A 16,599-nucleotide genomic window follows, 5' to 3' on the forward strand; every position below is an offset into this window, starting at 1 on the left:
TCTTAGCACCCAGCTCCCGGCCGGTTTTCATCCTCCGCGCCCACGTCCACCGGCCGGGCGCACGGGCGGGCCCCGGGCGAGCCCCGCGCCGCCACCCCGCTCTCCCCCGCGCGCCCGGGACGTGCACTCGCTGCCGAGGCCCGGGAGGGCGGGCTGGGCGCCCCGGAAGAGGGGAGAGGGAAGGCGGCCGGAGGGGCCGCAGAGGGGCGGGCCGGGCTGGGAGGGACGCGGAGGGGGCGGGCCGGGCTGCGCTCGCTCCAGCCGCCGCTCGGGCGCAGAGCAGCGGGCGGCGAGCCCCGCGACCCAGCGCGGCGACGACGAGCGCGACGCGGGCCCCGCACCATCCCCGGCGCCCCGCCTCGGGAGCAGCCCCTGCCGCCGGCCGCCGCCCCCCTGGCCGCCTCGCAGCCCTGAGACCCTCGGCGCCGTGTGGACCCTGGCCGCCGAGAGGGGTGGGGGTCCCCGCGCCCGAGCGGAGACCCGGAAGGCGCCGGGCGAGCGCCCAGAGCCGCGGCTCCAGTGCGGGGCCTCGGGGAGGGCGCAGACCTGCGGAGCCTGCGGCCGGCGCGAAGGTGAGCCTGGGGGTCGCAGGCGGCGTTGGGGGGCGGGGGCCGGCGTGCCGGGGGACAGGGATGCAGAAGTCGAGGGCCCCTCCTGACAGGGCCTCTGCAGATCCCGGGGTCCTCCTGGGGGAGCGCTGAGTATCCCCCACCCCACGCGAGAGCGAGGTTTGTGATGGGTGCGTAACTGGCCCACCTGGCTCCCACCCCCACCCCCCAGCCGTAGTGACACCCCCATAACCCTGCTGCTGCTGTCCCCCACTGTGTTTCCGGAGACAGTTGGATGGTTCTGACATCGGGGGTCCTGAGCTAGGGGTCCCGGAGGAGGCGGCTCCCAGCCTTCTGAAGAGGCTTGCCCACCCCTCTGACTCCGATGGCATCTCTCCAATCCCAGTGGAGCTGGGAGGAGCGAGGAGGTTGAATGCGCACCTGCCCCCAGCTCCCCGCAGCCTATCCTGCCCCCACCCCCACCCCCCTCACCACCCAGGAGCCCTGGAGTGGAGGGAAGGCTGGGTTCCTGCTCCCCAGTTCTGAACCCCAACTTGCAACCAAAGTCACTGCTCACTGCTCCGTGGACTCCACCCCCTCGCTTTACCTCTGGGTGCGTGGCCCTGCCTGCCCAGCACCCGCACCCACCAATCTTGGCTGTCTGGCACCCTCTCTCCTCCCATCCCTGGGGGAGCTGGCAGGGGCCCAGCCTAGCTAATGTTGTAATGTCCCTGGCAGTGCCCAGGGAGAGAAGCGGCTGGGCCTGTTGCCAATCAGTTAACCCCGGGCCCTGCGCCCGCCTGGGCAACTTGACTCAGGCGCTAGAAAGGGGAGATGCTGGTTCGGTGGGAAAGGAGCCGTGGGACGTGGGCAGTGCAGGGAAACTGCCCAAGTCATGGGAGCTGGGGTGCTCAGATTTGCCAGGTGCTGTTCAGAAGGGCGGCTGGGCTTATTCAGGGCAGTGCACATTTTTGGTGCAGGAAGATCAGATGAGGGCTCCTATGTACCCACCCAGTGGCCTGGGGAAGAGGACTCCTTCAGAGTCTATTAGTTCACACGGGCACAAGAAGATGGCCAGCACCGGCCGCTCTCATCAGAGCGCAGGGGAGCAACAGGCAGTGATGGGCTGAGTGTGGGAAGGGCAGGACCACCCCTCCTTCGAGCAGCATCAGCTGCCCTCCCAGCTGATCACTGTCTCCAGATCTTGGCCCTGGGCCGTGGGCCCTGGCACACTCCTGGCCCTGGGCCAAGAGCACACTCCCCACTAGGTGGAAATGGGATGCTGAGGTCTGGGGGGGCTTTGAGCCTGAGGTTTCTCTTTCTCCGCACTCCCCTTTTACCTTCCTCTCCTAGTCCAGGTGTTTCCACAGAAGCAGCTTCTGGGACAGGACACAGTTGAGACCCTGACTAGGGGCGGAGCAGGGACAGACCCGGGGTGAGAGGGTAGGGCTCACGGGTGTCTACCACCGGCAGGAGGACCACTTGGGATCCGCAGGGATGTGCCTGCTGTCACACACACACACACACACACACGCCCCTAGCACATACTCTCCTGTTCCACACTTGGGATCCGCAGGGATGTGCCTGCTGTCACACAGACACACACACAGACAGACACACACAGACATACACACCCAGCACGTACTCTCCTGCTCCACACTTGGGATCTGCAGGGATGTGCCTGCTGACACACACACTCACACCCAGCACATACTCCTGCTCCACACCCATCTCACCTCATATACACTCCATTACACACTCTCACACTTGCGCTCACAGGCACTGGTCCTGGCACTCATGGGCTTTCTTCCACCATCTTCCACTTACTCATCTCTCCTGCCTATGTACCAATGGCCCCAACACCCTCCTTCATGTCCTTTTCCCGGGGCCATACGTGTCCCCCACCCCACCCCACATGGTACAAGCCCAAGCCGCTCATTCTAAGTGGCTGTCTGGCTAGACCCAGACACTGCCTGCATCTTGAAACCTCCCCCAGCTCCACAGCCAGCCAGGGAGTGGGAGGCACATTTCTTTGCATCTACGTGCTCTGGGGGACATTCTCTGGGGCTGCAGGCCTCCGGGGACCCAGCACTGTCCTCTGCTAGGTAATCCATGCATCGGCTTCTCCGGCCCCGGGCAGCAGGGCCTAGAGGCACCGGAGGAAAGCCACCTCCTCACTGTGGGCTCTAGATGTCTCCTTAAAGGCCACCGGGATCCTTTTCAAGGCGGGTGGCCGGAGCTCGGAGAGACAGCTACAGAGCCCATATCCAAGGTAGAGATTTAAGGGCAGAGGCTGCAGCAGTAAGCTGAGCAAGGATTATACTGGAATTTCCTGGGCGTTTAACAGCTGCAGAACAGGACAGAGGACAGGGCCCGTGGTGCTGACCCCTCCCACGCCGGCCCTGCAGCTAACAGGTGTGCGGACCAGCTCAGCAACCGCAGCAGACACACCAGCCACTTAAAACCATTGGCCTCTTTGCCCTCCCGACCTCGTCTCACCCTGCTGGCAGGCAGGCTGCTCTGCCTTCCTGGGTTCACTGTTCCATGATGCCCCCTGTGTGTTCTGAGCCTCTCTTTCTCTTTGAAGTTGCAGGCCTTGACATCATTGAGACATCGATGATGTCATCAGTGCTTGACATCATTGACAAACATGGCATTATCATGGGACAATTTCAATTTCTTGGGAGAGAAGCTTAAAGGGATAAAAGTTATTTTGCTTTTATTGTTGACATTCTTTCACTCATTTGTTCCCAGATCCTACTGCCTCTCTAGATCTGCTTTTACCAAATATCTGAAAATTTCTAGATATTTTGAAACCTAAATGGCAAAGGTGGGGAGATAAATTGTAAAGATGTTATACTAATCGAGGTTTTATAAATATTTTCCTTTTTTGTTTAGATTTTAACTGTGAGATTTTGCTTTAATTATAGAAATAAGATATGCTCATTGTAACAAGAAAAACAATTCAAGTATGTATAAGAGACAGTTCATAAGAGCCCCCCAGCCTCCATCCTCTATTTCTACCTCCTACAGTAACCAGTTTTAATGGCCCGATATATCTTTTGCCATACCTTCCTCCAAGCTCACTGGGCTTATATACTTAATTTTTACAAATTTGCTTTATGAATCCAGGTGCATAAATTATATTTAAGTCAGCTTGGATCGTTCATAAATTTTTACATTTAGCATTTTAATGTGAGCACAGTTAACTTTTTAAATTCTTACAGGTTTACTCATGTATTTTTAAATCTTTCATTTTTATAGAAAACAACTTGTAAGCTATGATTTATAAGCTAAGACTCTACACATCTTTAATCTTTGCCAGTTTGTGAAAACAAAATACAATCCCGATGTTATGAAACTGCCATCTTTTTTGTAAACTAAAAAAATGTAGCAAGCTTGTGGCTGTAGTGTTCCTACTGTATCCAAAAGATATAAAATGGTATAACCAGAAAAGGAGCTGAGACCAAAAAAAAAAAGATTTGATCATGGAATGCAATTTTTATCATAAGAAACTTTGTCTAATCAGTCTCATTTTCTGAGCTATCATTTTACATCCACATTTCTGCTGCTCCTGGTGTTTTTATTTTTAAAGCCAATACACATCTGAAATGTGAATGTTTTCCTTATGGAGATAAGTCTTCTGCTTTTTCAGAGGTTAGAGGATTTCTAAACCCTGACTGATTCCTCTCCTGAGCTGGAGAAGACAGAGAAATCTCAAACAGGTTGAAGGGAAGAGAATGAGGGGCCTGACCTTACGGGGGCCTGTCTCCCTCTGTGTGGCAGCCCGGATGTGATCGGCTGCTCCCAAGGCACCCTCCTGGACCAAATGCTGAAAGATGTCCTAGTCCTCAGCCATTGAAGTCACCTTTGAACATCAAGTTCTAAGTCCTGCCCGTTTTGTATTCCAGGCATGTGATGGAGCTGCATGTTCTTGTCACTTACATTTCTGCCTTTGAATCTTGTTTCAAAAGAATCTGCAGTGGCAGGAATTAGTTGACAGCAGTTTCTCCATATCTTGATAATGTTACCTCTATCCTTATTTTTATCCTTTCCATAGAGATACACTTAGTTTTTTTATACATTAAAAAATAAAAGACTTGGATTTATCTGGTTGGTTGGATACATTAGAGTCAACCTAACTTCCGAGTCTCACTCAGCAACAATTTTTTTCTGAAGAAACTTATTTATAACCATCTGTCTTCTGGATCCGAATCTAAAAGAGGTCCTCATCAAACAGCAAAAGTACACTTCTGGGTACTTGAAAGTACTCAACCATTTCTTTTTAATGAATACCTTTGTTCTTTGTAACATTTCAAAAAATTACTTGCGGCAATCTACATGTGATGTCCCCACTTCATTGTTTTTTTTCCTGATTCCTCTTGACATTAGAAACTGAGTGGCTTTAGCTTGTTTTATAATTGCTTCTGTTCTTTTCTGGATCTTCTGGAGAGAGGCCAGCTTCATGTTGTCATCTAGATGCATACTAAAGCTATGCAGACACCCTCGTGTAGCCACAAGCAGTGTTATTGTGTTGTGGGTCATCAAAGCAAATGCTTGGCCATTCATCTTCTGGGATGTTCCATACTTCACAGCTGATGTGATTGGCAGTGTGCATCTTTTTCTCTCCTGTTTCACTGTCTCTCCAAAAATTCCCTGGGACATATCCAAAGTGTTCATTATTCCTTCTCCATGATGATTTGTCTAGTTATAAGTTTAAGAAGACACAGTCTTACAGTTTCTTCTTTGTACAGATTCCAGATTCCATCCATGTTCTGACTGAAAGAGGCTATTTTAAAGAATATCTGCTGGCCGAATGGCATAATAGCCTTCACTGTTTAAAGACGTCTTGCTGGCATTTTCAGTTCTTGATAACAGCCTTCCTAAAGATTCTGTGACAGAGAGTGAGACAGAATCTGGTCTGCTCTAGTGTATGAAGCATGTCTTCAAATTAAGCCATTAAGATTGGGGGTGGGGGTGTGTACCCGCAACATGAACTACTTTAGGACATTTCTTAAGCAGCCATTGTATTTTTTCAATTCTTTGTTTTTGTGCAAAATTGCCATTTATTAGTTTTATATTTGGATTTATGTAAGAGGACTGAAATGCAGAAAGTATCAACATTTAAACAGTCATTGTTGATGGGACTATGCTTTTTACTTTACCATCTCCTGGTTCTTCTTTGAAACGTTAATATAATCTGTGAATGATTTTTGTAGCATTTGGGACAGTATTTGCAAAGAACTTCTGCTTCTTAGTAATAATCTGCTATATGAAAATGCTTCTTCCCACCCTCCCCCCCCAGCTTTAAGAAAGTGAAGTCACTCAGTCGTGTCTGACTCTTTGCGACCCCATGGACTGTAGCCCACCAGGCTCCTTCATCCATGGAATCTTCTAGGCAAGAGTACTGGAGTGGGTTGCCATTTCCTTCTCCAGGGGATCTTTCCGACCCAGGGATCGAACCCAGGTCTCCTGCATTGCGGGCAGACGCTTTACCATCTGAGCCATACTGAGATACAATTGACATATAATATTGTGTAAGTTCAAGGTATACAAGGTGGAAATTTCCAGATGCTCCTTACTTGTCTCCATGTGCCATAAACTGAACTCTTTATTTCTCATATGGTATTCTAGAGGCCTGAAAGGTAAATTTTAGTGGCCACTTGGCAGACATCCACTCATGTCAGGCCATGCAGATGCACAAATGGTGTCTTTTCATGAAAACCACCTGGAGATAATGCTGAAGGCTTCAGCCTACAGCATAGCCAGCATTAACTGAAAAAAAGGACTGCTAGGAATCAAATCATGATTTTCACATTTGTCAAAGTAAAATGTCGTTTAATAGTTTGGTCTCAGCTTCATTGTGAAATGTGTAATTTTTTGGTTCCAACTTCCAATTGGCTTTTATTTTTACTTTCAATCTTTTGAGTCTTTTGAGCAACGTGCCTCTTGTTTTCTTCTCAACAGAAATCAATGGCCTCTAGTTCTCTTGTCCATGCAACTCACAGGCTTTTGAGACTCAGTCGCAAGGAGAGAGATAGCTCGCTTTAGACCAACTGACCTTAGACCAACGAGCAAAGAAAGGTCTGAGCCTGTTTTCCTTCACCGTGACCCTGGAGGCAGCCACGGCTCTTGGTCCTGTGTTTTGAGCTGCAGTGTTGTGCTTCTAAAGGCTGGAGACTGTTTTATATAAAAACATAGCTTATCACATAGTCCTGAGAAACCATTTTGAGGGCATGAACACTAGTTTAATTCATTTTACTAAATAGTTATTATTTTTAGATAGTCATAGGGCTTCCCCGGTGGCTCAGATGGTAAAGAATCTCTGTGCAATGCAGGAGACCCGGGTTCGATCTCTGGGTCAGGGAAGATGCCGTGGAGAAGGGAATGGCAACCTACTCCAGCATTCTTGCCTGGAGAATTCCATGGGCAGAGGAGCCTGGCGGACTATAGTCCACAGGGTCGCAAAGAGTCAGACTCTACTGAGAAACTAACACTTCTACTTTTCACTAAACAATTATTATTTACAGATTTAAAATTTTGATGATTTCACTGAAAAATAATATACATGCAAGATTTTAATCATTAATAGTTTTATCTTAATTAATCAATTTATTTATGGCCATTTCCTTTGGCATGTGTGATCTTAGTTCCCCCACCAGGGGTCAAACCCACACCCCCTGCATTGGGAACAAGGAATCTTAACCACTGGACTGCCAGGGAAGTCCTAAGATTTTCAACTGAAAAAAACTAAAGGTTTATATAGCAACTTCCCATTAGCTATCTGTTTTACATATGGTAATATATATGCTTCAGTGCTCCTCTCTCAATTCCCCCCACCCTCTCCTCACCCCGCTATGTCCAAAGTCTGTTCTCTATGTTTGCATCTCTATTCCTGCCCTGCAAATAGGTTCATCAGTACCATCTTTGGACATGGTACTCTGTGACAAGCTAGAGGGGTGGGATGGGGCGGTTTCTAGAGGGAGAGTACATGTGTATACTTATGGCTGATTCATTCAGGCAGAAATCAACACAATATTGTAAAGGAATTATCCTCCAATTAAAAATAAATTTCTAAAAACTTAAGAAGGACAAGAAAAAAAGAAAGAGGATACGAGAGTAAATGTTTCTTGCATTATTCCTCATGCTTTCCCTCTCCCTTTCTTCCCAGATTTTGTCTACCTTTCTTTAAGATCCTTACATACATGTATGTATGCTAAGTCACTTCAGTCTTGTCCAACTCTTTGTGACCCCAAGGACCATAGCCCACTCAGCTCCTCTGTCCATTTGATTCTGTAGGCAAGAATACTGGAGTGGGTTGTCGTGCCCTCCTCCAGGGGATCTTCCCAACCCAGGGACTGAACCTGCATCTCTTTTGTCTCCTGTATTAGCAGACAGGTTCTTTACCACTAGTGCCACCTGGGAAACCCCTTTACAAACCTATGTATTATATATTTAAGTTACCAGTCAGGAGGATACTGTATATGACTCTGCAATGGACTGTGTACTTTCACTTGGACATTATTTCCATATTAATACATAAACACTAGCCCTTATTCCTTTTGAAGGCTGTGCCATAATTTTTTAGTCATCTTTCTATTGATGAACAGTTACTTTGGCGTATTTTCCCTTACCAATGATGATGCAATAAATATTCTCATTCAAACATCTGTGCAAAGGGATCCAGCTATAGATACCTGAAGGACAAATTCTTAGACATGAAGCTGCTAGGTAGACATCACCAATGGTCCTTCTAAGAGGATACACCAACTCGAACCCATAAGAGCATACACCAACTCGAACCCACAGTGAATACAAGAGAGCCTATTTCTCATACCTTCTCCAACTCAGGCATTGTTAATTTCACAAACCAGATGACATGCCTCCCTTTCATTGTGAGTAAGCTAGGGAGCGTCTTTATATATATATAAGGGCATACATTTATTTTTCTGTAAGCCAGAGAAAAAACGTACCGCTTGTAGAGAGAGGACCTACATAGCTCCGTCCCTTCTCTATCCTGGCTGCTTTAACAGGCAGAATCTTTCTGCCTTTGTTCATTTTCGTGTCTGCTCTCGCACCCTCCCTCCCTTCATACCCCACAGCTCTCCTTCTGCGGTCCCTCTCGCTTCGCTGCCTCTCTGAAATGTCCTAGAATGTCCAAGTCTGATGGGGGCTGGGAGGTGTTGGGGAGAGGGGACCGCATGTCCCCCCAGGGAAGGAGTAGCTTGTAACTCCCCTGCTTTTAATGAGAAGCATCTTCTGACTTTCTATACAGGGTGGCCTTAGGAGGAAGGGAGGAGAATAAATGAAGAGAAAGAACTTGAATAGCTCCTTCCAGAAGAAAAGGGATACAACTGGCTCAGAGCTACCCTGTGCTCTGAGTTGTTTTGTTGACTAGCTCAGTCATGTCCAACTCTTTCACGACCCCGTGGACTGTAGCCCGCCAGGCTCTCTGTCCATGGAGATTTCCCAAGCAAGAATACTGGCCTGGGTTGCCATTTCCTTCTCCGGGGGATCTTGCTGACCCAGGAATCAAACCCGCGTCTCCTGCCTTGCAGGCAGATTCTTTATCACTGTGCCACCTGGATCAGGGAGGGCCATGAGCAACAGATGCTCAGAGATGGGTCACCTGCACAGTGTAGGAGGTAGGCCGACTGGGCACGTGGTCCCCCAAGATGGTGGACTCAGCACAGGTTGGGAGAGATTCGGCTTCCTGCCGGCCCCACCCGTGGTTGGTGCTGGGGCACTTTGAGAGCTTCAGGGGGAGACCCAGGGCCAGGTTTTGGAGGCTGTACCAACTGTGAAGCAATGCAGTTACTTCTCACTGGTCTCTTCTGTTCCTTTGTATCTAGAAGCAGGCTTGGCTGCAGACTCCAGCCTTGCAAAGCAGCAGCCCCACCTGGGAGCAGGGTGGAGGCAGGGCCATGGTGGGAGCCCTGAAGATGCCTCATGGCTGCTGAGGGGGCTGCCCCGTCAGGGAGCAGAGTGGCGGGCATGGTCGGCAGCCTGTGGGTTCTAGCGCTGGTGTCCTCGGTCCTGGCTCTGGAAGGTAAGCAGAGAGGGGAGATGGAAGAAGCCCCACCTGCCAGTAGAGACCCAGCACATGTGGGAAGTGGGAAAGATGCAGCAAAGAGGGAGACATCAAGAGAGGAAAAGGAACGGGGAAGGTTCCAGAGAAGGGCTCCGAAGAGACAGTGGAGCTCCTATTGGTCAGTTACATGAATCTGGGAGGAAAATTCTCTTTCCGGTGGGTCTGGGGTGGTATTAGCCCTGCCGGCTGCAGGCCTGGCCACTGCGTGTCCCTTCTTGTCTCTGGGCAGAGGTGTTGCTGGACACCAGTGGAGAGACATCTGAGATTGGCTGGCTCACCTACCCACCAGGTGGGGTGAGTATCACTCTTGCATTCTGAGCCTGCCGCCCCGCCCCTGCCCCTGCCCCAATCAGGAGCTTGGTGATTGCAAGGAGGAAACCCTCGGTGGAGATGGCTGGGCTAAGAGGTCTGCCCGTCAGAGGAACAGGACTTGCGGGCATCCTCAGCGGCTTTGCATGTGGTTAATTCTAAGATGGGCTGGAAGGGATATGCCCCGCCTCCCTGCCCCATACGGACCCAGAAGCCGCTAACTGAGCCTCTGTGGTCCTCCCTGCAGTGGGACGAAGTGAGCGTTCTGGACGACCAGCGACGCCTGACTCGGACCTTCGAGGCATGCCACGTGGCCGGGGCTGCTCCAGGCCCGGGGCAGGACAACTGGCTGCAGACACACTTTGTGGAGCGGCGAGGCGCCCAGCGGGCGCACATCCGACTGCACTTCTCCGTGCGGGCCTGCTCCAGCCTGGGCGTGGCCGGGGGCACCTGCCGGGAGACCTTCACGCTTTACTACCGCCAGGCTGAGGAGCCCGACGGCCCCGACAGCATCTCCTCCTGGCACCTCAAACGCTGGACCAAGGTGGACACGATTGCGGCGGATGAGAGTTTTCCCGCCTCCTCGGCCTGGGCGGTGGGCCCCCAGCGGACAGGGCAGCGGGCGGGGCTGCAGCTGAATGTCAAGGAGCGGAGCTTCGGGCCCTTGACCCAGCGCGGCTTCTACGTGGCCTTCCAGGACACCGGGGCCTGCCTGGCTCTCGTGGCGGTCAAGCTCTTCTCCTACGCCTGCCCCTCAGTGCTTCGCGCCTTCGCTTCCTTTCCCGAGACGCAGGCCAGCGGGGCCGGGGGGGCCTCCCTGGTGGCGGCCGTGGGCACCTGTGTGGCGCACGCAGAGCCGGAGGAGGATGGAGCGGGGGGCCAGGCAGCGGGCAGCGCCCCCAGGCTGCACTGCAACGGGGAGGGCAAGTGGATGGTTGCCGTGGGGGGCTGCCGCTGCCAGCCGGGGCACCAGCCTGCGCGGGGAGACAAGGCCTGCCAAGGTGAGACCCCGGCTCCCCGCCCCCCTCGCTTCCTTGCACTTGAGATTACTCCTGAACGGGTCCACACTTCATTTTGTCCCCCGCCTCCAAAGGTCAGCAATAAGCTGTTTTAGGAAAAGAGCCTTGTTTTCTCCGGATTTATTTCCTAAAGCAACCAGGCTTGCTTTCATCCACTCATCTGAAACTTCTGGAACCTTCTGGAGAATTCCACAGCCCTTTGCTGGGGCTCCCAGGGCTACAGGCCTGTGAAGGGATGGAGATAAAAGGCTGTCGTGGGATGGGGCCCCTTGTCTGCATTTGCTGTCTAGCTGGGGATGGATCATCCCACAGCCAGGATCATCCTGGGAGGCGTTGGGTACAACTGAACAGGGTATTTCTGCTGTGAGTGCAGGCTGCAGGCAGCCTCTGCAGAGGGAGGTTGTGCCTCGAGCGCCTGGCCTGCCGCAGCCCCCCACCACACAGGACTTTCTCCATCAATGGAGATGTAATTCCGCCCCCAACAAAATGGCAGAAGTAGTGTCAGGGTCTGCCCGAAGGAGGCGGAGAGGGAAGAGACGGGTGAGGAGGAGAGGCAGATCTTGGGAGGAACGCAGGCCTGGGGGAATGGCTGTGCTGGTGTTGGGGTGGGGGGAGCTCAGGATGGCAGAGTGGACCTGAGGCTGCTCCCCCCTCTGCCCCTCAGCCTGCCCTCGGGGGTCCTACAAAGCCTTGGCTGGGAATGCCCCCTGCTCACCATGCCCTGCCCGCAGCCACGCCCCAGATCCTGCGGCCCCTGTGTGCCCCTGCCTGGAAGGCTTCTTCCGGGCCAGTTCAGACCCCCCAGAAGCCCCCTGCACTGGTGAGTCCCCCACCCACCGCAGGGATGGAGTCGGGAGGCAGTGGGGCCAGGAGAGGGTGAGGCTGAGGGCACACGGGGTGGCTGGGTGGCATCTGCAGTGACTGTTTCCTCCTCTGTCCTTGCTTTCCTTGCCTGCCACGTTCCCCTGACTGCTCTGCTCCCGGCCCACCTGCTTCCTCCCTCCACTGTCTCCTTCTTCCTTCACCCATCACCCCACCCCACAACTCCCTACTCCCTGGCCCTTGTCCCCCCCATGTGCGTGGTCTCCCCAGGCCCCCCGTCAGCCCCCCAGGAGCTGTGGTTCGAGGTGCAGGGCTCCACCCTCATGCTGCACTGGCGCCTGCCTCGGGAACTGGGGGGCCGCGGAGACCTACTTTTCAACGTCGTGTGCAAGGAGTGCGGAGGGCCCGGGGGCCAGGGCCCTTGTCGCCGCTGTAGGGATGAGGTGCATTTCGACCCCCGCCAGAGGGGCCTGACTGAGAGCCGTGTGCTCGTCGGGGGGCTGCGGCCACACGTACCCTACATCCTGGAGGTGCAGGCTGTCAATGGGGTGTCAGAGCTCAGCCCCGACCCTCCCCAGGCTGCAGCCATCAATGTAAGCACCAGCCACGCAGGTGAGCCTCGGCCGCCCCTAAGCTTCCAGTCTCCTCCTTAGAACCCCCTCGTGCCCCACTCCTGCTCTCCAGCCCCTGGAAACCCCACTAACATCACCCCCACGCCAGTTCCCTCCGCAGTCCCTGCCATGCACCAGGTGAGTCGCGCCTCCAACAGCATCACCGTGTCCTGGCCGCAGCCTGACCAGACCAACGGGAACATCCTGGACTATCAGCTCCGCTACTATGACCAGGTAGGGAGCAGAGGGCGGCCCTGGTGGGGCTGGTGGGAGGTTCCAGGGGCCCCACAGTGGGGCGAGAGGTGGGGGGACCAGAGGGGTGCCTCAGGGCCCTGTAGCCGGGGAGTGAGGAATGTGGGAGGGGAGGCAGGGGGGATCGGGACCCCACAGCCGGCAGGGAGTGAGTGGCTGTCACCCACCCCCCAGGCAGAAGATGAATCCCACTCCTTCACCCTGACCAGCGAGACCAACACAGCCACCGTGACCAAGTTAAGCCCCGGCCACATCTATGGCTTCCAGGTGCGGGCGCGGACAGCCGCGGGCCATGGCCCCTACGGGGGCAAGGTCTACTTCCAGACGCTGCCTCAAGGTGAGGGGAGGCCTGGGTGGGGTGGGGGCGGCCTGAAGGGATGGTGAGGAGGGGCCCGGGGACCATCCAGACCTTGCACCTTCACCCCGACCTTCCAGACCAAGAGAGTGTCTCCCCTTGATCTTCGGTTCCGTGTGGGGAGGGGGTGTGTGAGGGAAGGATGCTCCGGCCTGCGAGATCTTACTCACCTGTGCCCCTGCACGGCTGGTTCTCCAGGTGAGCTGTCCGCTCAGCTTCCTGAGAGGCTCTCCTTGGTGGTTGGGTCCATCCTGGGGGCGCTGGCCTTCCTTCTGCTGGCGGCCATCACCGTGCTGGCTCTAGTCTTCCAGAGGTGAGCCCCTCCCCGCCACGGCCGGGTACCACCCCCCTCCACACAGCCCCAAGTCCTGACAAACCCAGAGTCCCCCGGGGAAGCCCCCACCAGCGCCCTCTACCCCCAGCAGCCCGCAGCCCCTGGGTCTGGCTGGCTGCCGCCCGGGAGCCCCGGCAGGACCTTGGCTTCCGCGGGGTGGACTGGGGAGGGGACAGGCGGGAATGTGCCTGCAGGACTGTGGTTCTGGTCCCCCAGGAAGCGGCGTGGAACCGGCTACATGGAGCAACTGCAGCAATACAGCAGCCCAGGTCGGGGGGTGGGGCTGGGAAGTGGGGGGCGGGGGGACTGGAATCAGAACAGCCTGAGAAGGAAGGATGAAGACCCCAGAGGTGGGGCAGGAGGGGGTGGAGGAATGGGGCAGTGAGTCTGGGGCAGCTGAGTACTGTCCAGGGGTACCTCTAGGCGGGGCCCGGCCCCCAGGGTTGCGGGCAGCTCCTTGGCACCGTCTTTGGGAGTGAGAGAGCAAGCCTGGGGTGTGTGGGCATGTGCCCTCGTCATGGACACCCCCATGCCTGCAGGGCTCGGGGTAAAGTACTACATCGACCCCTCCACCTACGAGGACCCCTGCCAGGCCATCCGAGAATTCGCCCGGGAGGTTGACCCCACGTACATCAAGATTGAGGAGGTCATTGGGGCAGGTACTGCGCGGGGGCAGAGGAGGGCATGGAAGGGGTTTCCAGGAGGGTCCCTTCTGAACAGGGTAGGACACCTCGAGTCCCTCCTGTGGACCCCGCCCCCAGCCTACACCTGTTCCCCCAGGCTCCTTCGGGGAGGTGCGCCGGGGCCGCTTGCAGCCCCGGGGCCGGCGGGAGCAGGCCGTGGCCATCCGGGCCCTGTGGACCGGAGGCGCCGAGAGTTTGCAGATGGCCTTTCTCGGGCAGGCCGCCATGCTGGGCCAGTTTCAGCACCCTAACATCCTGCGGCTGGAGGGCGTGGTCACCAGGAGCCGGCCCTTCATGGTGCTGACGGAACTCATGGAGCTGGGCCCCCTGGACAGCTTCCTGAGGGTCAGTCAGGCTGGTGGTGAGGCGGTGCTGGTGGGGGGAGGCTTGGGCTGGGAAAGTGGGCAGTTCTCAGCTGTTCGGGACTTACAGCCCCATCCCTCTGCTCCCTCCTGCTGCTGCCTCTGGGGTCTTCAGCCTTCATTCTCAGGCCGTTCTGATTCCATATAGCCCTTGCCCTTGGGTGCCAGTGTGTCTGTGTGCTGAGTCCAGATTCCTGCCCCCGCTTTTGCTGACCTGTCCCCCCTCCACCGGCCCCCAGCAGCGGGAGGGCCAGTTCAGCAGCCTGCAGCTGGTGGCCATGCAGCGGGGCGTGGCCGCTGCCATGCAGTACCTGTCCAGCTTCGCCTTCGTGCACCGCGCGCTCTCTGCCCACAGCGTGCTGGTTAACAGCCACCTGGTTTGCAAAGTGGCTCGTCTCGGCCACAGCCCTCAGGTGAGAGCGAAGCCTTGGGGGCCCGGCCTCCCTCGGGGGGGCGGGGTTGCTGGAGGCCAAGCTGGGACCAGGGGCGGTGGATGCCTCAGGTGGCATACCTTAGAGTCTGAAGGGGCGGAGCTCACCCGTGTGATGGAGCAAACCCCAGGCGAGGGGGCACAGCGGGACATCAGGGATGGACTAAGGACACTGAGGAAGGAAGGGGAGTCCTCCTAGAGCCACCCCTTGCCCTTCCCTAATGCTGACCAGTGTCAGAGCCCCTGGGTGCAAATCCACACACCACCCTCAAGCTCTGTGACTTTGCACAAGTTTGTACTTCTCTACGTCTCAGCCTCTGTACCTGCAAAATGGAGATAATGCCGTCGCTAATACAGGGTCATTATGGAATTAAACGAGATGCTTGCTGTGAAACCCTTGATACACATCTGAGCACGTAGTAGTTGATCAGTAACTAGGACCATGGCTCTGATTATTGCTATTACTTTCAACCCCACCCCTCAGGGCCCAAGTTGTATGCTTCGCTGGGCGGCCCCAGAGGTCATCGCACACGGGAAACATACAACATCTAGTGATGTCTGGAGCTTTGGGATAGTGATGTGGGAAGTGATGAGTTATGGAGAGCGGCCCTACTGGGACATGAGTGACCAGGAGGTGAGCTCATGACCTGGAACCCCTGTCCGTCCAACCCACCAGCCTCACAGACTCAAACATTCTAAGCCGTCCATCCCGGAATACATTCACATTCTAAGATCTCACGGGTCTCATTTTCCATGTTTAAGTTCCTTTCCAACCTCATGCTTACCTAACGATACCTTCCTTTCCACTAGCAATAGCCTCTAAGCACCATCTTCTTCCTCTCATCCCCAGGTGCTCAATGCAATAGAGCAGGAATTCCGGCTGCCCCCCCCTCCAGGCTGTCCTCCTGGACTGCACCTGCTTATGCTGGACACTTGGCAGAAGGATCGTACCCAGCGACCTCACTTTGACCAGCTGGTGGCCGCATTTGACAAGATGATCCGCAAGCCAGACACTCTGCAGGCTGGCGGGAGCCCCGGGGACAGGTCTGGAGCTTTGGCATTAGAGCCCAGGAGAGCCGGGGAGGGTTGATGCAGACCCATAAAGGAAACTGAGGGGAGGGGACAAGGACGAAGAGGAGACTGACCTGCCTGCCCCTCCCTCCCAGACCCTCCCAGGCCCTGCTGAATCCCGTGGCCCTGGACTTTCCGTCTTTGGACTCCCCGCAGGCCTGGCTCTCGGCCATCGGCCTGGAGTGCTACCGGGACAACTTTTCCCAGTCTGGCCTCTGCACCTTCGGTGACGTGGCCCAGCTCAGCCTGGAGTAAGCCGGAGGGCTCGGGGAGGGGAGCCTCGGCCCAGGGCCAGGGGTGGGGCCAGGGGTCTCGAAGACACGGGCCCCGATTTTTTTTCCCTTCCGTCCCCCTCCCTAGAGACCTGCCCGCCCTGGGGGTCACCCTGGCTGGCCACCAGAAGAAGCTGTTACACCACATTCAGCTCCTGCAGCAGCACTTGAGGCCGCCGGGCCCCGTAGAGGTCTGAGGTCTGGGCGGGAAGCTACGACGTGAGGATGCCTGTAACCAAGTCCTGGATGAGGGTCCCAGGGGGGCCAAGGGAGATATGAACCCGGCTCCACGCCCGCCAGCCACACACTAAACCCAACCCTTGGGACACCTCCCTCCCCGGTCCTCCCCTGCCTTCCCCACATTAAAGGGAAAGAAGGGATTTTGCACGTCGGAGTAGTGGTGAGGCCCTGTGGTCTGCATGGAAGGGGCGGGAGACCCC

General features: G+C 55.3%; 1 protein-coding gene across 2 annotated transcripts; it reads left to right on the forward strand.

Annotated features, from left to right (window-relative positions):
- Positions 1-299: 299 nt before the first annotated feature.
- On the forward strand, positions 300-16,549 carry EPHB6 (EPH receptor B6). 2 transcript variants are annotated; one of them, XM_043463922.1, is made up of 18 exons: positions 300-572; positions 9,401-9,597; positions 9,869-9,933; positions 10,196-10,492; positions 10,646-10,949; positions 11,632-11,787; positions 12,060-12,401; positions 12,510-12,634; positions 12,827-12,989; positions 13,206-13,320; positions 13,558-13,610; positions 13,881-14,000; positions 14,122-14,369; positions 14,626-14,799; positions 15,301-15,450; positions 15,667-15,860; positions 15,983-16,138; positions 16,248-16,549. In XM_043463922.1, the coding sequence occupies exons 2-18, from the start codon at positions 9,498-9,500 to the stop codon at positions 16,354-16,356; spliced, it is 2,871 nt and encodes a 956-aa protein (XP_043319857.1). In that variant the 5' UTR covers positions 300-572; positions 9,401-9,497; the 3' UTR covers positions 16,357-16,549. The 2 variants fall into 2 exon arrangements, with proteins under 2 accessions (XP_043319857.1, XP_043319856.1); XM_043463921.1 differs by having other exon boundaries at positions 10,196-10,949.
- The last annotated feature ends 50 nt before the right edge of the window (positions 16,550-16,599 follow it).

Source organism: Cervus canadensis, chromosome 3 (assembly GCF_019320065.1).
Source record: "Cervus canadensis isolate Bull #8, Minnesota chromosome 3, ASM1932006v1, whole genome shotgun sequence".
Lineage (NCBI taxonomy): Eukaryota > Metazoa > Chordata > Mammalia > Artiodactyla > Cervidae > Cervus > Cervus canadensis.

Bases quoted from the DNA above. Each gene is read 5' to 3' on its own strand.
- EPHB6 (XM_043463921.1), top strand. From the start codon at position 9,498: ATGGCTGCTGAGGGGGCTGCCCCGTCAGGGAGCAGAGTGGCGGGCATG. The intron at 12,635-12,826 runs GTAGGGAGCAGA...CCCACCCCCCAG, and splicing joins AGCTCCGCTACTATGACCAG to GCAGAAGATGAATCCCACTC. The intron at 16,139-16,247 runs GTAAGCCGGAGG...CCCCCTCCCTAG, and splicing joins GTGGCCCAGCTCAGCCTGGA to AGACCTGCCCGCCCTGGGGG.